This window comes from Podarcis vaucheri (genome assembly GCF_965113315.1).
Source record: "Podarcis vaucheri genome assembly, chromosome: 14".
Classification (NCBI taxonomy): Eukaryota; Metazoa; Chordata; class Lepidosauria; order Squamata; family Lacertidae; genus Podarcis; species Podarcis vaucheri.
The window spans coordinates 7,324,731-7,344,313 of NC_138752.1; the positions used below are offsets into that span (position 1 = coordinate 7,324,731).

Consider the following 19,583-nt stretch of genomic DNA (forward strand, 5'->3'; position numbering starts at 1 on the left):
AGGGCAGGCAGACACGGCCACAGGATGGAGTGTCTCCATGTCCCACCCAGCCCCACGGCTTGGAGGCTCTCTCCCTTCTCCAGCCCCCCAAGGACCACCAGGTGGTGCCTCGACCGCCTTCCTTCCCCTCCCGCGCAGAGGGGGCGCTGCAGGCGCCTCCGCAAAGGCAACGCCGAAGCCGGCGGGCCCTTTGGCGCGCATGCGTGCTCGTTCCGCTCCCGGCGCAACGGCAGAAGGCCGGAGACAGGCAGAAGGCAGGGAGACGCTCTAGCCGCGTGCTCCGGAAATTGCGTCAGCGGAACTTCCGGTCCGGGGAAGGGGACTCTCCCTTTTTCCCCTTTCCCTTCCACGCCAAGCGCTGCGATGCGTGTGGAGAAGTGCTACTTCTGCTCCGGCCCCGTCTACCCGGGCCACGGGGTCCAGTTCGTCCGCAACGACTGCAAGGTGAGTGAGGGCGCCTCTGAGCATGGGCAGAGTGCCGCTTCTCCTCAGGCAGGCAACGTGGCGGGGGGGGGCGGGTCGGTCTGTGGAGACGTCACGCCCGCAGCCCATCCTTAGGGCTCCTCCACAGCGGCCTGCCTCTCGAGGGCTCGTATGATACGTGTCCCCCCTTTATGGGGCATTCAGACGTGGCTGTGTGGCCGCTGCGGTTGCTTCCCGATTGGATCGCGGGATATTCACGCATCTGCCCAGGAACCATCCCTTCACCCACCCCCCGCACTTTTCATTTCGCTTCCCCATCTGCTAAAAGTCTGTTGTTGCTTAAAAGTGGGTTGCTGTGTTTCTCAGACTTGGGTCCCCAGTTGTTGTTGCTCTATAACTTCCTGAAAGCTAGGAATGATGGGAGTTGCAGTCCAAGAATAACTGGGGACCCAAGCTTGGGAGAAACTGCTGGGGCGGCAGGGGTCTCTAACACACCTCAGTTGTGCCAGCCGAAGGTTTTGCTCTGCACTTGGCTTTCTCCTGTAACGTAGTGACATGCCAGAAGCAACTTTGGGAACTCCTGCCCTTCAGGGTAAACACCGTTTCCTAGGCTGCTTGGATTGTGGCAGGATCTGAACATCACAATAAATGTTGATAAAGAGATTATTGAGGGAAACCTAGATTGTTCCTCGTTGGGTGGGTGGGGAGCATTCTTGGCTGTAAAAGTGTGGCTCAGTTGGCTGATAACCAGCTTGGGTCTGTGTGCCTGCGGTCCCTCACTGGAGTAGATGCCACTTTATTATCCGTCTCTCGAATGGGGCAGCTCCAGATTGACCCCTTCTTGTCTCCCCTTGGGGAGCAGGCATTGGGCTCTCTCTACCCAAAGGGCCCCTTTGTGGTCCAGGCACATCTTTTTGACCTGGGAAGCATTTTCTATTTGCTCTCTCTTCCTGCAGGTGTTTCGGTTTTGCAAGTCAAAATGCCACAAAAACTTCAAGAAGAAGCGGAATCCAAGGAAGGTCAGATGGACCAAAGCCTTCCGCAAAGCATCTGGGAAAGAATTGACAGTGGTGAGTGTGCGAGTCAGGGGTGCTGTTGGGCACATCACTGTGCCCCAACCCCATTCAAGCAAGTGGGATTCTAGGAGTGCTGTAAAATTATTATTTAAAGGTTTTGAGCCACGGAAGTGTCACTGAGCTTGCACTGCTGGCCTGTAGCTGTGGAGCAGCTGCTGAAATGACAGAGTAACTTGAACAAACAAAGTCAAGTCTGCTGCCCCAAGATGTATTGATTTTCACTGGCGTAAGAGATTTGAGGGGACTATTAGAAGCTTTTATTCATAATGTTCCACATTCAGAGGCAGGTTGTCTCTTTGGATATCAGCTTCTATGGAGCATCAATTATACCTTCATGTCCTATTTGTGGACATCTCTGGCATTGTGGGTAATGGAATGCTGGACTAGTTGGATTCACTTGGTCTGATCCTCCTTTTTGGTGAACTCAGCTTTGGTCCACTTGCCCATGCTTTATCTTCCAAAGTGATGTTACTGCAGAGCATTCTCCATGCTCCACATCACATCGCATCACAGTCACAACACCCACCCACTATGGATGTACTTAAGTTGGTGATTGGACCTTTTTGTGTTGGCATTTTTGCTGCTTTTTCTGTGAAAGGGACTTGTTGTTGATTATGGTCTTAGAGATGAGTGGTGATACATGCAGTTCAGGAGGAGGTAAGTCATTTTCTTGCCTTTGGCTTGCAGCTCTGAGCAGCTGTGAGTTCTGTGCTGGACTTGCAAATGTTATGCTGGACTTGCCTCTTTTGAAAAATGTTTCAAAAGGAAGACAGGTGTTTGGGGCACCAGCTTGAAGCCTAGTTGTCTGACACTTATTATTCTGCTTTTAACTATGTAGGATAATTCATTTGAGTTTGAGAAACGGAGAAATGAACCCGTGAAATACCAGCGAGAGCTTTGGAATAAGACAGGTATGTTCAATTCCTATATGCGGTGGGGCAGGATTTCAAAAAACACAAGTAATGTTAGCAACTTGTTGTTTTAAACCAGCATAACTTAGCAGTTCACAGCGTGTGAAATTTAAAAGTGTCTGTGAAATTTGTGTCAGCATTTTCTAATGGTGTAAATGGAATCATGGGATGGGAGTTGAGCTAATTATCAAGTATAGCTGTTACTACTACTACTGCTACTAGACTTTATATACCACCCTATACCTGCAGGTCTCAGGGAGGTTCACAGGAAAAATCAGAATATAAAACCACAAAGTACATAAAGTAAATACAACAATAACCCAATAATAGCAATAACCCCAAATATGCAATTACTGAACATCTGATGAACATGTGCAGAAGGCCATAGCACGTGATATAAACATTTCATTTGTTCAAAGTCCTATGTTGCTCAATTGTATTAAAGCCCTGTAAAATGAGTCAGTATTATCCCTCTTGGCAGGTGGAACGGGAACCTGTCCAAGACCAACTAGTGAGGTCATGGCTCAAATGCAGTTAATTTTAATATTACAATGTCTTTCTTTTTCAGTGGATGCAATGAAGAGAGTAGAAGAGATCAAGAGAAGGCGGCAGGCCAAATTCATCATGAACAGGTGAGTGGCAGTAATCCCTTTTCCCTTTGAGGCAGCAGCTGAGGGTGGAGGGCTTTGACCCCAGCTGCATGTTGTAAAATCGCGAACGTTTTGCAGTTGGGATGAGTGGAGCTATTTAACACCATTGGCAAAATTTACAGTTTGCCCTGAAGGCCCCCCCCCCAAATTGGTTCTCTTGGGGTCCATTGAGATGCCGGAGAAATTTGGAAAGAACAATTTGCTTCTCATGATGTTTTTGGGGGCAAAATCAATGAACAAGATCCACCAGTTGAAAGTGGGAAAAGCGCTTGGCCTTGTTGTTGTTGTTGTTTAGTCATTTAGTCTTCGTGACCCCATGAACCAGAGCACGCCAGGCACTCCTGTCTTGGTTGGCCTTACAAGGTCAAAATTGTCGGAATTACCCAATATGACCACGTGCTTTGCTGTGAGAGGTGTTTTTTGTTTGTTTTTTTAAAATGGGTTTCCTCTTCATTGCTAATAGCTGGACTTTTGTGAGTGATATCTCAGTTATTTTTGACAGGCATGAAATGTGTGCTCCAATTTATTAAAATCTGCTTGTACTCTTACTTTCATTGATTTTGCAATAAGAGTGTTCCTGTTCATCTCTCCTCTCCCACCCACCCCAGATTAAAGAAGGGGAAGGAGCTTCAGAAAGCACAAGACATCAAGGAGGTCAAGCAGAACATCCACCTTCTCCGGGCTCCCCATGCAGGTGAGGCTGGCTGATCAGGAAGTCAAGAGTATTGTTTCTAAGCAGCCTTTTGTAATATGAAATGGGTATCTTAAAAACAGTTGGCCAGTCTTGATGTGAGCTGCATGTTGACTTGTGCCCTTTGGCTCCATTCTCCCAGCTCTCAAAGCTAAGCCAGATCAGAAGCCAGAGGGGCTTCCCTGAGAATTCCACAGGGGGGTTTCTTCATTAAAATTATTTGTATGCTGCCTTTGGGGGCCTCGTCTGCCCAAAGTAAATACAGTGGTACTTCGGGTTACAAATGCTTCGGGTTACAAACACTTTGGGTTACAAACTCCGCTAACCCGGAAGTAGTGCCTCGGGTTGCGAACTTTGCCCCAGGATGAGAACGGAAATCGCGCACCGGCAGCAGCGGGAGGCCCCATTAGCGAAAGCACGCCTCAGGTTAAGAACGGTTTCGGGTTAAGAATGGACCTCCGGAACTAATTAAAATCACTATACTATACTATACTATACTATATTATACTATATTATACTATACTATACCATACTATACTATACTATACTATACTATACTATACTATACTATGCTATGCTATGCTATGCTATGCTATGCTATGCTATGCTATGCTATGCTATGCTATACTATAAAATCATGGTACTATAAAATCACAAAAAATGCAAAAAAATCCATAAATAATCCTGACAAATGCAGCAAAATTTTAATTATATTAAAAAGGCCAGTTAAATATGGATTAGACTTAATTAAGAAAAGGTGGGTTTTTAAAGCTGTTTAAAAATGTTCAGTGTTGAGGCCACAGCAAAACCTCTTGAGGGAGAGGGAGTTCTGCAGTCTGATGTTTTCCAGAGGACTATGGAATTGAAAATTTGCATTTTTAATTTCTTTTCAAGGCAAATCCAAAGAGCTGGAAGAGAAGATGGTTCAGCAGTTACAGGACACCATGGAGGTGGAAGGTGCCTCCTAGAGAGCATCTCTGTTGGAGCCTATTTGTTTATTTCTGTGTCTGTAAAGCATGAGAAGCAACCCTGTTTTTTCTCTCCTGCTTTGGCCGCGCTGAGTGTAGCTGCCAGAGAAGAAGACGTGAAGCCCATTGAAATTGACTCTCTGTGCCAAAACTGGGACGGAGGGAGTAAAATGGTTGACTTGAAGAGAATGGTTTCTTACTAGATTTTTATGCAACTCTGTTAATTCAAATCCAGTGAGATGAATGGGGCATCAAATAAAGCATTGGGCAGGAGAGACATGTGTGCCTGGAATTGAACTACTTGTTGCAACCAGCTCGTCAGTCAAGGCATAAATGGCTTGTGAAGTGATGCTTGGCAGGTAGCCCCTTAGGACTTATAAAATCCAGCATGCAGTCTTATTCTGCTTAAAGAAGAAATATTGGCACATCTATATCCTGCATGGAGCTGCCATGTACTAGTATATTTCCACAGGCTAGAGGGGGTGGGTGATAGGCTGTGATCGACTGGTGGATTTGCAGTACATCAACAAAGGTTTTCAACTGTTTAATGCTAGCAACACGTAACAGCTGCTATTGGGCTGCTGAAACCAAAGACTTGAAGGGAGGAGGATTTGTGTGTGAAAAGGCTGAGAGCTCAGGGATGGAAGCACATTCACAGACAGATCTATGAGCCTATAAATCTTGGATCTGTTTCTCATGCTTGCACTCCTCACCGAGAGGCATTGAGGGAAGAGAAAGGTCAGGCTACCCTCACAGTTCAGGCCTGGGTAAAGGGGTGTGTGTGATGGAGATGGCACTGGACTGTCCCTCCTTTGGACTTGACCTTGGAATGGCACCACTGTCTAGGACCTGCTGGAAGACAATGGTGGGTGGGTTCCTTTCTATTTCCTGGCAGGTGGACTTCCCTTCTATTTATTGACAAGTGACAGCCATTGTCTGAGCCACCCAAAGGTGATTGTGTGTGTATGAGTGCTTAGGTGATTGGTGAATCCAATATTATGGTGTTGATTGTGGTTTAGGGCACCACAAATGTTCACCCTGAAAGCCTCCTGCTGCTGCAAAGGAGCCAGTTTCTCCTTGACCACATCCACCCACCAGAACCACTGATTCTGACACTTATGCAGCAAAGGCACTTTGAGGTCACAGAATTCAACTTCTTTCAGTACAGAGTTCAGCAATTTGTTTTTTATTGTTTGTTTTTAAGTAGAATACATAAAAAAACTACAAGTCAGCACATAAGCCAAACCAGCTTCCAAAAACATCAAAATAGATAGGCTTTCAGGCAGTGAAAATTCCCATTTGTTTGAGTGGCACCATCAAGGTTAGGATTTCTGAGAACAGCAAAAAAATAAAAATAAAGCTTAAAAGAGCTGATTCTAAATCGAATGAATGCCAAACAACTTTGGGGAATGGTTGGGTGTGTGGTTTTTCAATGACGTAATAGGAACAACAGACATTTTTACATTTTTGTATTTTTTTGGGGGGGGGGTTGGTGTTTGTATAAAAACCCACACGTATTGAGGAAACATTCCCTACAGAGGTTTTGTTACGTGGGGATTTCAATGCGAGAATGGGTGTGGGATCATGCCGAAATAAGTAAAGCTATTGCCCTAGATCAGGGGTCTGCAACCCGCGGCTCCGGAGCCGCATGTAGCTCTTTTACACCTTTGCTGCGGCTCCGGGGCAGATACTAGCGAGGGGAGGAGGTGCATTGTGCGCCCCGACACTCCCCACTGTGGCGGGCGCTGTACTGGCTGTGACGTCGCATGGGGGCGGTGCGTGCGTTAGTCACGCACCGTCCCGACGTCACCTTCCCGGGTTTGCGGCTCCCAGGTTTTTTTTCTTCGGAAACGGGTCCAAGTGGCTCTTTTTTAAAAAAAAATAAATTTTTTATTGGTTTTACAAAATTTTTTAAACAATACAAACATATAAAAAGACATACAAACACGTATAATTTCATAACCTTTTTTTCATAGACCTCGTTCCTCAGACTCCCCCATACCTCCCCTTTCTGCATCCCAATGTCCAAAATTTTTCAGCAACTTCTAAATAATTCTATCAAACATGTGTCTTCCTAATCTTTCCTTCAATCTAATCTTATATCGCTGTAACCCTTTCTTTCTCAAAACCACGGCATTTTAGCATTCATCAACTTTATAATAGTTCTTAAGATAGATTTTAAATTTCTTCCATTCTTCTTCCGCCGTCTCCTTCCCCTGGTCGCGGATTCTGCCAGTCATCTCAGCCAGTGTCATGTAGTCCATCACTTTCATCTGCCAAGTGGCTCTTTTTGTCTTAAAGGTTGCAGACCCCTGCCCTAGATGAGGACAATATTAACACTGCAGACAGATCCTCACAAAATAGGATTATCTATAAATACGGGCAAATATACTTCTATATCCCAGAATGCCCCAACCAGCTCCGGAATATGCCTTCATTTGACAATGGCTGAGAATGAAAGGAGATGCAGAGATTGACTATATCTCAATTGTGGAGGCCGGGGACGTATGGCAGCCACATGACGGTCAAAGAGGGAGTTTGCTGCAACAAGAGAGTCCACTGCTGGCCGACTTTGACACCTTCAGCCAACAGCTCCAAGCCATGTACACAGACCCCGTGAGGACCCAGACTGCAGATGAGCATCAGCAACTCAGATGCATAAGGCAAACAGATCCTTGTTTGCTGATCGGAAAGTGGTCTGCTGAACAACGCCTATGCCCTACAGACACAGCCTCATGGGGCACTAATGCAACAGACACCATCGTCTCTCCCCCCTCCCCGCCCCATCACCCTCTGGGTGCTGGCTTTCCCTAGTAAGGCAGGCTCAATGTACCTCACAACCTCCCAAAATTAGGAAGCACATCAACATGGAGTCATGGAGAGATGCAGCTTTCCTGGGACACCCTCCCCACCGCACCCAACACACAAAGACGTGGAGAAAGAGAGACATACCGTTGGTGTGCTGGATGATCTGATTCAGCAGCAGAGGGGAACTGGCCAGGCGCTGCAGATCGCAATCCAGGAAACTGGTGGTGGCATTCCGGGCTGCTCTCAATTTCCTGGGAATGGCAGAGAAGGAAGCAGACAGACAACATAATGTGTGATATTTTAGTGTATTTTTGGTTTCTATGGAAGCCGCCCAGAGTGGCTGGGGAAACCCAGCCAGATGGGCGGGGTACAAATAATAAATTATTATTATTATTATTAGCATGTATCTGGTCGCCAGAGAGAGTCAGCCACCTCCAGGGTCACAAGCAGCAAAACCAGTGGGGTGAGCCTTGCTGCTCAGCTCCTGCTTGCTATGGGGCTTCTCCTTTGGGGCAGCTATGAGACAGAAGGTTGCTCCTCATTCCAAGGACACCAAACCCAGAGGAAGCCCCGGGAACCCCTGCAATCTCGCACCACCTGGAGATTGGGGTGGCATGGAACTAGAGTTTACCCCCTAACCTACACCACCTGGCTGGTTCTTCTGCACTTTTGCATTTGCCCAGGGAGTAGACAGCCGGGAGAAGAGGACAGGCTTCCTGCCCCTCCCCTCGCATGGAAAAGACAGTGCCCAGCCAGCAGCTGAGAAGGCCCCTTCCGTGAGCTCAGCCTCCTCTTCTCACACAGCTTACCTGGATGACATGCCTGAACCGAACATCCCTCTGCTGCTTCTCCTGAAGGATCTCCAGGGCCCTGGCCTGCTGCAAGCTGCATTTCAGGACAGACTGCCGGAACTCCTCAGGTGCAGCCACACCAAACTGGGGGGAAGGCAGGAAGGGGGCAGAGGAAGAGGAAACACAAATGGTGAGCATCAGGAACTCAAGGGCCCCAGTCCACTGGAGACCCACAGGCAGCCCCCTCTCAGTTGCCGCCAGCCTCTCCGCCCTGCTCTGGGATCCTTACCTGGGAAAGCAGGAGGTCCCCGATCTCCCCAATGAGGGGCCCTTCCTCCTGCAGATCCCTCATCTTCCCCGACAGAGAAGGGAAGAAACACGGGAGGGGAGGTTGAGCAAGGCAATGGGAGTGGGGGAATAAAGAATAACCCCAGCAGGGACAGGAGGGGGACGGAGACGGCCTGCTCTTTTTTTAATACCACTTTCTCAGTGGTGGAGAGACCAGGCGTCTCATTTGTTTATGTCATTTACACCCCACCTTACCCTACAAGGAGCTCAAGAGGCTGTCCATGGATTCCCTCCTCAATTAATCCTCACAACAACCCTACGAGGAAGGTTAGGCTCAGAGCCAGCAACTGGCTGCCCCCTCCATCCTCCCTGCCCAAGGCAGTGGACGCCTCTACACAATCCCCGTTCCGGGGGGGGGGCATTGGGCTTGCGCTCCTGCTGCTTGTGGCCCCCTCTGAAAAAAGGCTGCAGGTGTGGCTGGGCCCCTTGGGCCTGATCCTGCTGCAGAGCTCTTTGGATGCTGTGCTTTCCTTTTAGTCCCTTCTCCCTCTGCCCCTGACCCACCCAGGAAGAAGCGGAGGCCTGGGCCAGCCACAGTCTGGAGGGGAAGCAGACTTACCACGGATCTTAATCAGTTCTCTTAGGTCGGGGAAGATGAGGGTCAGCTCCTCCTGCGAAAGGAGCTTTTCTGTATGGAGCCGCTGATAGAAGAGCACGGCCACAATACGCAGGGAGCTCAGGTGGGAGGCCTCCGTCATAAACAGCTCTGTGCAAAGAGGGTAGATGGGGAAGAACATCAGGTAGAGGCCACATCCCAGCAGGGTCTGGAAGAGAGGCAGCTAAAACGGGCTGTTCTTTCAAAAAAGACTTGGGCTCTGCCTGGCAAGGAGAGATGGATCCTGCTCTCCTCCTGAACTGGGAGCAAAGCCCAAAGAGTGGCCATTGGTGGGGTGCCAAGGAGTTGGTCCTCCTGGCCCAAAGTGACCTCCATGCTGACTGGCAGGTGGCTGTCCAGCGCCTCAGGCAGGGGTCCCTCCTTCCCAGGCCTTCCTGGAGATGCCACTGCACTTGGGGCTCATGCAGGCAAGGCAAGGGCTCCACCGCTGAGCTGTGGCCATTTGCCAGCCTGGACACCAGGAAGCACCCCATGGCTCTGGCAGTTTTAGGGCGGCGTGACTGGTGTGGCTGCACTGGGCACTGTACTGCAGGGAGTGCCAAAACAGTGCTTTGGAACAGAGCACGAGAGGCGGCAGTGGGCCTTGTGGGTGGGAGTTGCACAGGATGGCACTGGAATTTGAGAGCCCGAATTTGGGCACTGGAATTTGAGAGCACCACTGTCATTCTGGGTCTTGTTTGGAGAAAAATGATCTCCTGGCCATTTTTGAGAACTCAAAAGTTCCAGGCTACCCTTGGGAGGGAGAAGACCCACTTCCCAGCCGATCTCCCAGGCACGCTCTCCCTCCCCATGCTTTACCAAAGTGAAGATCCCCCTGGACTCCCTTGCCTAATATTTCTGAGGGAGACCTGAGGTAAGAGCCACAGAAAGACCCTCCTCACCATGAATGGCTTCCTGCCAGAGGACCTCCTGTGCGGGAAGAGAGCCAGCGATGTTGTGGCCGGCCGTCTCTTTCCACAGGCTGCCCTCGTAATGAAAGACTTCCTCCAGCTCTGAGGGGAGGGAGGGGTCCGGCTTGGCTCTCCCATCTGAGACTCTGGCTGTTCTGTGGAAGAAGGGAGAAGCAAAGATCTGTTAGACTGTAACATTAAAGTGATGACTACAATGCAAAAGATGTTATTGGAACGGGAAACAAAGGATGAACAAGTGAAATCTTCAACAATACGTTGGACAATAGATATTGGTCATAACATAGAAACGGAAGCATGAGAACGATTGTGGAATACGGATATAAAATTTACAACTTGCTATGGTATAAGAGAAAATTATATGAAAAATGTTATATAGATGGTATTTAACACTTAGCAGACTGGCAAAAATGTATGAATCAAAAGCGAATAAGTGTTGGAAGTGTAAAGAGAAAGAAGGTTCGTTTTTTTCACATGTGGTGGTCTTGTAATAAGGTCAAAGCTTACTGGGAAATGATATATAATGAATTGAAAAGATGTTTAAGATAACATTTGTAAGAAAACCAGAAGCTTTTCTCTTGGGAATTATAGGATCAGAACTACCTAAACAGTATAGAAATGTATTTATATATGCAGCTACAGCTGCAAGAATGGAAAGAACTAGATGTCCCGATGAAAGAAGAATAGATAGTAAAAACTAATGGATTATACAGAAATGGCGAAGCTTACCAGAAGAATAAGAAACTAAAGAATAAGAAGAATAAGACACTAAACTTTTTTATAATGGAATGGAAATGGTTTATTGAATATTTACAAATAAACTGTAAACGGATTAAAACATTGGCGGGATTATTGCAAAAACTTGCAGTTTCAAAAATATATATGAAAACAGATGATTAAAAGAATGAGTTAGGATAATTTGGAGTATGCAGAAAATGTGAAAATAAATATAAGGAACCACAGAAAGAGGGGGAAGGAAGTTGAGGTTGGAAATGTTAGAAATATAGTTGAACTATTGTTGTAATATAAATGAAAATTATAAATAAAAATTTAAAAACCACACCTAACTAATTCTGTGCCAAGTCACTACAACTTTTTAAAGAGACAAAAGGCGCCCCCAGTTACTTCTTATTTTGCAAAGAGTGCAGAGCTGATCCCCAGGGCTAACTAACAAGGTCCTCTGCTCCACCTTCCACACTGGACAGCGAGTGGCTGATTCTGGATACTCCTGATCAGAGCCAGGATAAACCCCTGGCCAGTCACCCAGTGTCACGATGCTAAATTACTGTATTTTTTGCCCTATAGAACGCACTTTTCCCCCTCCAAAAATGAAGGGGAAATCTGGGTGTGTCCTATGGGGCGAATGCAGGCTTTCGCTGAAGCTTGGAGAGCGAGAGGGGTCGGTGCGCACTGACCCCTCTCGCTCTCCAGGCTTCAGGAAGACATCCGCAGCCTAGGCAGCCCTGTGGGAGTTCCTGCAGGGCTGTCTAGGCTGCAGATAGCAGCCTGCTTCCCGGAGCGTCGGGTGCCCTGAAAGCAGAGCGCCCGGCGCTTCAGGAACACATCCGCAGCCTAGGCAGCCCTGCGGGAGGTCCCGCAGGGCTCCCCACGCTGCGGATAGCAGCCTGCCGCCCGGCGGGCGGGGCGCCTTGAAGCAGAGCGCCCCTCGCACCGGGCAGACATCGGCCAGCCCCACAAGCTCGGCGGACAGCAGGGAGGCGCAGCGCCGCCATCCCGCTGTTCCTCGACCTGGTTCGGTTTCCCTGATCTGCTTTGGGGGGGGGGGAAATAAAGGGAAACAAATTTCCTTTATTCCCCCCCCCCAAAAAAAATAGGTGCGCCCTATGGGATGGAGCGTCCTATGGGATGAAAAATACGGTACCCTGATTTCTCCATCAAGCCTCCCCAAACCTGGTTCCCTCCAAATGTTGCTACGGGACTCCAACTGTTGCAATTCTGTTGCAATTTGTATGGTGACAAAAAAGGAAACTCAGAAAATTCATCAGAAAACTCCCCGGACCATCTTTAAAAACTAGGCATGTGGTGGGGGCACAAATCTTCAGGATGCCTCCCCCCTTTCCCATGACTTTACCTTCTACGCCACCAGTGGCGCATTATGAAAAAGATCTTCAGAGCCAGAAAGACCACAAAAGGCTTTCAAGACCACAAAAGGAGGATCGCTGCTTTATGGGCTGCTAACTGATCCAACTGGCTTTCAACTGATCCAGGGATCCTAGAACTCACCTGGCCTCCTAGGAAACAAAACATTCCCCAGGATTCCCCAGCTGGTTGTGAGGTCAGAGCCTGGCCAGGGACTGGAGCCAATGGGCTCCGGGCTCCAGGAAGGCTCTCTCTGCCAGGCCCAGGGCACCACTGGACGACTTCAGGAAGCTGCCAAGCGTCTGGCCCAGCCCTGCATTTACCCCCAAGCAGAAGGCTCAGGCAGCTGGATCTAGGCTCTCCTTAAGGGTTTCCCCAAACCCTCCCAGCTTTGCATTCCTCTGGATAATCGAGAAAATAAGGCAGGCCAGGACTGTGGTCCAGTTTCTGGCACCTCCTTAAAACTCACCTGTTTGCCCAGGTGTTGGCTGGCTAGTGGTCCATCATTTAGTCATGGTGTATTAGATCTTTAATTTTTTTTTGGGGGGGGGCTTCATTGTATTATGGAGCCACCTTCTCTCTCTGCCTGGGTGCTCACCCACATTCGCCACCTCCAGGCATCTTTTTAAAACATGTTTGTGCACCTAGAGGCCTTTCTTGGTGCTTTATTGTATTATTACATGAAAACTGCATCTTTTCTACGAGGAACTCAAAGTGGTACACAAGATGCAATGCCTCTCTCCAAATTATCCTCACAATCACCCTGTGGGGTGGGCTAGGCTGAGAGCCCGAAACCTGGTCCAAGGTCAGCCAGGGAGCTTGATAGCCAAGAGGGGACTTGAACCCTGGACACCTGGGTCCTAGTCTGGTCTGGACACCGCAGTGTATTAACAACTTGGATGGTTTTAAAGGAGGATCAGACAATGAAGGAGAAGGCAAACAGCGACTACTAGCCGTGGTTGCAATACTTTGCCTTCACAATTGGAATTAGTAATGCTTTGGAACAGGGCCGGCCCAAGACAATTTGGCACCTGAGCTGAACCGTTAATTTGCACACACACAACCCGCGCCCCGCCCCCAATTCATGGAGGTGATGGTATGGAAGAAATTTGGCTTCATCTGAAAAATGTACAAAACCAGACTTTTGAACACAACACTGTAGTCCCCACACAATGAAGCCCGCAAAAATCAGGTTGTAGTGTTTTGTGCCTTCTGGAACTTGAGTCTACCTGCTTTTAGCGTTCCAATTCTGACACCAAGGAAGATTGTGCAAGCTCAGTGTTGCTCCCCCCCCCCCCCCGCCCAACACACTCAGGTGCCAGGTTCAAATTCCAGCTCCTTTGTAAAGCTCACATGGTCACTTTGAGCTGCGGCTCCAACCTGGTGGAATGCTCTGTCACAAGAGACAAGGGCCCTGCAGGACTTGACATCTTTCCGCAGGGCCTGCAAGACAGAGCTGTTCCACCAGGCCTTTGGTTAAGGTACAGCCTGACTCCCTCCTTTGGCAATCTTTACAATACTTTAGTTTATGGTTGCCATCAATTCTGATTTTAATTAATTCTTATGATGTTTTTATAATGTTGCACTATTTTAGTGTTGTTAGCCGCCCTGAGCCCGGCTTCGGCTGGGGAGGGCGGGATATAAATAAAATTTATTATTATTATTATTATTATTATTATTATTATTATTATTATTATTATTATTACAACTTCTCAGCCTAACCCACCTCACCAGACGGTTGTGAGGAAACAATGCGCAAGGGAACGGACAATGTACAGGATCTTTAATAATAATAATAATTTATTATTTGTACCCCGCCCATCTGGCTGGGTTTCCCCAGCCACTCTGGGCGGCTTCCATAGAAACCAAAAAACACTAAAATATCATACATTAAAAAATTCCCTTAAGATGTCTTCTGAATGTCAGGTAGTTGTTTATCATTTTGACATCTGATGGGAGGGCGTTCCACAGGGCGGGCGCCATTACCGAGAAGGCCCTCTGCCTGGTTCCCTGTAGCTTTGCTTCTTGCAATGAGGGAACCGCCAGAAGGCCCTCGGCGCTGGACCTCAGCGTCCGGGCAGAACGATGGGGGTGGAGACACTCCTTCAGGTATACTGGGCCGAGGCCGTTTATCTCCAACACATAAAATAAAATTTTTTAAAAAAATTATTGAGTTGAAAAAACATTGTGTTATGATCTACCGTTCAAAAGCAGCCATCCGAGCCTAGCATGCAAAACCCTAGCCCTTGCATTGCATGGTGCCTTGCAGGGTCCACACATTAACTGACGGAGATAAGGCACACCCAATACCCAATCCTGAGATTAGTTTCACAAAGACCCTGGGAAGGCAGTTGAGGGTGCAATTGTCAAAGACCATGTTGAGATGCTCAGCGCCCAGCATCTCCACCATGTGCACCTTTTCCTCCTGCAGGCTGCGCCATCGCTTGCAGAGTTCTAGGCTGCAGCGGCTGACACTATTGTCCCCATCTGCATACACTAAGTCTGGGATCGGTTTTTGGAAGATGCCTGTGCCTGAATTTGTTTTGTATGTGGAGATCGGTGCACATAAACCATCACACAGTCTTCGCAGTAAGGCTCTATTCCAATGGTATAAGTATCAGGACGACCGGTAGATTCTTATCTGCTGCAGCCTTCACCTGCCTCTGCAACATACCGCTTGTTATCTTCCGCCTGTTCTGCCATTGAGGACTTTTTGGATAATTCTTTGTCCAGCTCCTCCCCTTTGACCTCACTGCCTTGGGTGACCCTACTGGGAGTACGGGACTCCCGACGGCTTCGCTCACAAGGATCACAGATGGTGAAGAAGTCCTCTGTATGGCGGTGGCACCTCCATCTCACCACATCAGGCTTGTCCAGCTTGGCCTCCCAGGCACAGCAAGGGACCAGAGGAAGAGGGGTGGCAGCCTGCCTGAGGAGTGCATCCACACAGCACAAACCTTGACCCTTACTCTTGACAGCCAGCTGACTCTTGGGACCACAAAGGCTCCCTCCAGTGTGGACTTAATTTATGGTTATGACCTGGACAGCTCCCCTCAGCGCCTGCTTCTCATGTTGCTATGGAAAGGCACCTAGGCTGTGTCCAAAGCCAATAACTTTCTGTGCTTGGCTTCATGAACTATGCATGGAACACAGAAAGCTTGGTAATGCTAGCCAGACCATGGATCCATCCAGTCAAATACTGTCTACAGTGACAGGCAGCTGCTCTCCAAGGTTCAGGCAAGCATCTTCCACAGCCCTCCCTAGAGACTGAATGTAGGTCCTCTGCATGCAGAACAGAGACTCATAGAATTGTAGAGTCGGAAGGGACCATGAGGGTCATCTAGTCCAACCCCCTGCAATGTGGGGCTTGAACCCACAACCCTGAGATTAAGAGTGTCATGCTCCACTGACTGAGCTATCCCATGCTCTGCCGCTGAGCCATGCGGCCCTTCTCCATGGATGAGGAAGATGAGGGAGACATTTGATCTTGATTACCTTTTAATGAAAAAGAGCCACCTACTTCACACTTTCTTCTCAAACCGAAACACAGGTAGCCTTTTACATTTGCACACCTAAGTTTTGTTCTATGCCATTCCAACCAACCAATGTGTATCACCTTTGGGGAAATTGTAGTGAGGATGCCTGAGAATGTGCACATATTGCTTTGAATATCAGAAATGCCCCATAGCACAGAAGTGCAACAAAAACATAGTTGCTATAATAAACGCGCAGCTATGATCTAACATCTTCTTCACAGCATTCTGGAATGTGCTTTGCCTATGTGTTCTAGAGTCTTAGGCCTGGCAAGCTCTGTCTTAATGGCTTTCCCGTAGTTGGCTGCCACAGTTCTGTAGCCACCAATTGTCTCTCTCTAGTTACAAAGGGATACCTGATCCTGGGACCAGATTGACACTGAGAAATCTGGCAGAAGGCCTCAAGATCCAGCTGGAAAGGGACTACTGCTCAGCAGCAGAACAGCTGCCTTGGCATGCAGAAGGCCCCAGGCAGGGTCAATCCAGCTAAAAGAACCTGGTGACGGGGTCTGCATGAGACCAGTCATAGCAGACAATATAGCACTGAGCTGGGAGGAAGGAGCTTTCCATGTTCCTGAGCTCTGTTTCCAGAGAAAAGAGCTTATAGATTATTGCTATTGTAAATTGGTCATAGAATGCAAATTGCCCCCCTTGTGTTAAACTGACATGCAATTTATACTTGTGTCTGTAAGCAGCAGGGTGAAGGATGGTGGGCTTGGAAATGCGTTCGAGATGAGTAAAGAGCATTTGTCTCCCCAGCCAGTCCCTTTAGCCATGATTCATCATAAGACCCGTTGTATATTTAAATATTAAAGCTGATCTATGCAAGGCGTCTCTCTGGAGCCTATTAAAAATTCACTTCCCCCTTTACAAATACATAGTAACTCACTAAAACAGATGAAGTGAATGCTCCTCACGTACCAGAAAAGCAAGTTCTTGGTTCAAAAACAAATTGTGAGGACACTGCGTAGGAGGCAGAAGAGTTGTGAGCTCTCCTGCAGTTGAATGCCATGCTTTGCTGATGATTCTCATCTTTGCCTTTTATCACTGTTACGTTAAAGGTCAACGGCTCAAGGGACAAGCTCTTTCCTTCGCAGCTCACTGGCAGTCATGGACTCAGGTTCAGCTGCCAACATCTCCCTGTGCAAGACTCCTGGCAGAGACCCTGAAGAGCTCGTCTGACCTTGTGGGCAAAACCAACCCGGTTCTCTTCAGATTTTAGTTTACAGAGCCATCCATTGCCCCATATCATGTTGGCTGGGGCTGATGGGAGTTGTAATCCAAAACAGTTGGAGGGCACCAAATTGGGGTCCAATAGTCTGACTTTGTATAAGGAAGAAGGATAGATGCAAAACACGAATGTTGAGAAGGGATTTAGCACTTAAGCTGTTCAGATATATAACTAATACTTAACCTTGACTTGTTGGCTTAACAATGAGTATAATTCCAACTGTATAGTGAAGTTCTCCTTTCATCTGCCTGGCTAGATGCTGGTCTCCTAAGGGCAGCCCCCTCATCCAGGTGTGTGTACTGAACCGTCAGTAAATCACACTGTCAAAGTTGGAGTTAACTCTTTATTAGCAAAAACACAATCTTCACATAACTTGGCTGAGTGTCAGGCCTAATGAGCACAGCAGCTCACTCCCAGTAGGTCTGGCCCCATGAATCAGTTGCTGAAACTGGAAGTCCCCATCTCACCACAGCTGTCTTAAGTTCCCTCCTTTCCAAGGCTTCTTCCAAGCAATCAGAGACTGCGCCTGCATGCAGCCTGCTGCTGTTCCACCTGTTCCAGTTCTCTTCTGGATCTGGGAAACAAGCGGGGAGGGGAGCTTGTCACATCAGGAGAGACACCTGTGACTCTTCAACTGCTAGACTCATCTCTGTCTCTCTTTTTTTTCTTTCAATTTTTTTTAATTGATTTTCCAATTTTTTAAAGACAAACAAACATACATACATACATCTTAACTGTACTTAATCCAATCTTAGTAACATTGTTGAGTGACTTCCTTGAATCCCCCTGGCTGACTTTCAGTGTTTATCATTGTAACAGTTTCCCAAAACCAATTTTCTCATAAAATTAACTCAATCACTTAACATCTTTCTTTTCATTTTTAACTTTAAACATATTATTCTCTAACATTACATATTTAAATCCTCATCTCTGTCTCTTGGCTCTCTCCTCCCTGCTTCAGCTTCTACCAGGGCCGTCTTTAGGAGATGTGGCACCGGAGTGCAAATATCCGCTCAGCGCCCCCAAATTACCACGGATAGTGGGGGCCCCCCTGAAGCTGCGCACTGCCAGCCATGGGGGGGGGGGCTGTGTGCGCAACTCTCCCCCATGCTGCTGTGGGAGAGCAATCCCCACAGAGGCTTGGGAGGGAAGCTGCGCGCCCACCAGCCATATAGTTGGTGGGGCGTAGCTTCGATCTTAGGCCTCTGCAGGGATTGCTCTCCTCCCACAGAGGCTTGGGAAGGAAGCTGCCCGCCCACCAGCATATGTTTGACAGGGAGCTGCTGGCGGGCATGCAGGGAAAGGTGAGGCCACCAGCAAAGCCGCACAGCTCCCCCACTTGCTGGGGTGCCCCTGAGAGGCTGACGCCCTGGCGCAACAAACCACTAAGCTGTATGGGAAAGACGGCTCTGGCTTCTACCTCTGATTCTGGGCTCCTCTCTGTCACTGAGTCTCCCAGCTCATTAAGCCCTGTTACTTCTTCCCAGTCTTCTACTTTTCCCTCTGACCACTCATCATTGTCCCACCTCCACTCCCTGGGCTCCAAGGCTTCTTCTCTTGGTGGTTCCCCAGCCAGTTCCTCCCACCATTCTTCTGCATGCAACCAGTCCATGACATCTAGGTATTGTTGGACTACAACTCCCACCAGCTTCAGCCTGCATGCTTAATGGCCAGGGATGGGGAAGGCTGCTCTAGGTAAACCCCAGCCAAACTTGCTTCTCCTTGGGGGGGGGGGGGAGAGGAGTCCTTGTGACTTGCATCAACCTGGCTTGTAATCTGTCTCCCACTGTAGGTAGAGGCAAATCTCCTGTGGATTTCAAGAGGAGGGGACTGGATGGATTGCCCTCTGCCTAGCCCTGGCTCATGCAAAAAGAGAAACGGAGGTGGGCTTTTGCAGACCCACCACCATTTCTTTCCCTTGCTGGAGAATCTCCAGAAAGAAAACTTCAGCTCCACACGTACCCAGCCTCTCTCCTCCTCACCAACCCAGTCTAGGGAAACAGCCACGAAGGGAAAGTGATTCTGCATCAAATCTGTTTACATTTTCAGCAGAAATGGCAGAAAAAGATTTGACACCCCCTGAGATATTTGGTGACTTCTGCATAAAGAAAACGGGTTTGGGGGAGCGGATAACTCATTTTAGGTAGTCGACGAAGCTGGCAAATGCAATTTGCGAGTAAGAATTTATCTTTGTGTAAATTAATTTGTGTGTGTGTGTGTGTGTTTAAACTCATTAAGTATGTCAGTGTGGCTCAGTAAATCTGATAAAGTTGCAAACGCATTAGAAGCAGCTGTCTCTGTCCCAAGAGAAGGATGTTTCTATTGCATCTATTAATTCTGTAGGCATATAAAATTAGGCCTCCCTTTCCCCCTGACCTCCATTCCCAGCAAAAGCGGCAGCTCTTACCTCCCCAACCTTGCGGGGCTTATTCTGACTGCAGGCTGCTCAAGGGCCTCTGCCAGGTGGCTCTGTGCAAAACCCTGTTGTGGACCAACCTCCTAGCTGAGTCCCTGGGGGCAGGGGATTTC

At 48.2% G+C, this 19,583-nt stretch overlaps 3 protein-coding genes across 4 annotated transcripts; 1 reads left to right on the forward strand and 2 right to left on the reverse strand.

Annotated features, from left to right (window-relative positions):
* Positions 1–287: 287 nt before the first annotated feature.
* On the forward strand, positions 288–4,998 carry RSL24D1 (ribosomal L24 domain containing 1). Its single transcript, XM_082198826.1, has 6 exons — positions 288–444; positions 1,380–1,493; positions 2,338–2,410; positions 2,979–3,042; positions 3,669–3,754; positions 4,646–4,998. Exons 1-6 carry the CDS (start codon positions 364–366, stop codon positions 4,717–4,719), a joined length of 492 nt encoding a protein of 163 aa, XP_082054952.1. The 5' UTR covers positions 288–363; the 3' UTR covers positions 4,720–4,998.
* An 893-nt stretch (positions 4,999–5,891) lies between these two features.
* On the reverse strand, positions 5,892–9,028 carry LOC309518512 (rho guanine nucleotide exchange factor 11-like). 2 transcript variants are annotated; one of them, XM_082198901.1, is made up of 4 exons: positions 8,608–9,018; positions 8,337–8,462; positions 7,672–7,778; positions 5,892–6,050 (listed from the first exon to the last, which is right to left on the reverse strand). In XM_082198901.1, exons 1-4 carry the CDS (start codon positions 8,668–8,670, stop codon positions 5,981–5,983), a joined length of 366 nt encoding a protein of 121 aa, XP_082055027.1. In that variant the 5' UTR covers positions 8,671–9,018; the 3' UTR covers positions 5,892–5,980. The 2 variants fall into 2 exon arrangements, with proteins under 2 accessions (XP_082055027.1, XP_082055026.1); XM_082198900.1 differs by lacking the exon at positions 5,892–6,050 and having other exon boundaries at positions 7,039–7,778; positions 8,608–9,028.
* An 18-nt stretch (positions 9,029–9,046) lies between these two features.
* Positions 9,047–12,419, reverse strand: LOC309518510 (rho guanine nucleotide exchange factor 11-like). Its single transcript, XM_082198898.1, has 3 exons — positions 12,283–12,419; positions 10,164–10,327; positions 9,047–9,372 (listed from the first exon to the last, which is right to left on the reverse strand). Exons 1-3 carry the CDS (start codon positions 12,303–12,305, stop codon positions 9,140–9,142), a joined length of 420 nt encoding a protein of 139 aa, XP_082055024.1. The 5' UTR covers positions 12,306–12,419; the 3' UTR covers positions 9,047–9,139.
* Positions 12,420–19,583: the final 7,164 nt, after the last annotated feature.

Coding starts and splice junctions, on each gene's coding strand:
- RSL24D1 (XM_082198826.1), top strand. CDS start 364: ATGCGTGTGGAGAAGTGCTACTTCTGCTCCGGCCCCGTCTACCCGGGC. Junction 2,411..2,978: donor AGAGCTTTGGAATAAGACAG/GTATGTTCAATT, acceptor TTTCTTTTTCAG/TGGATGCAATGAAGAGAGTA. Junction 3,755..4,645: donor TCTCCGGGCTCCCCATGCAG/GTGAGGCTGGCT, acceptor TTTCTTTTCAAG/GCAAATCCAAAGAGCTGGAA.
- LOC309518512 (XM_082198900.1), bottom strand. CDS start 8,670: ATGAGGGATCTGCAGGAGGAAGGGCCCCTCATTGGGGAGATCGGGGAC. Junction 8,463..8,607: donor GGGACCTCCTGCTTTCCCAG/GTAAGGATCCCA, acceptor CCTTCCCCCCAG/TTTGGTGTGGCTGCACCTGA. Junction 7,779..8,336: donor GGTTCAGGCATGTCATCCAG/GTAAGCTGTGTG, acceptor TGCCATTCCCAG/GAAATTGAGAGCAGCCCGGA.
- LOC309518510 (XM_082198898.1), bottom strand. CDS start 12,305: ATGCGCCACTGGTGGCGTAGAAG. Junction 10,328..12,282: donor CGCCACTGGTGGCGTAGAAG/GTAAAGTCATGG, acceptor CTTCTTCCACAG/AACAGCCAGAGTCTCAGATG. Junction 9,373..10,163: donor CTGGCAGGAAGCCATTCATG/GTGAGGAGGGTC, acceptor CTCTTTGCACAG/AGCTGTTTATGACGGAGGCC.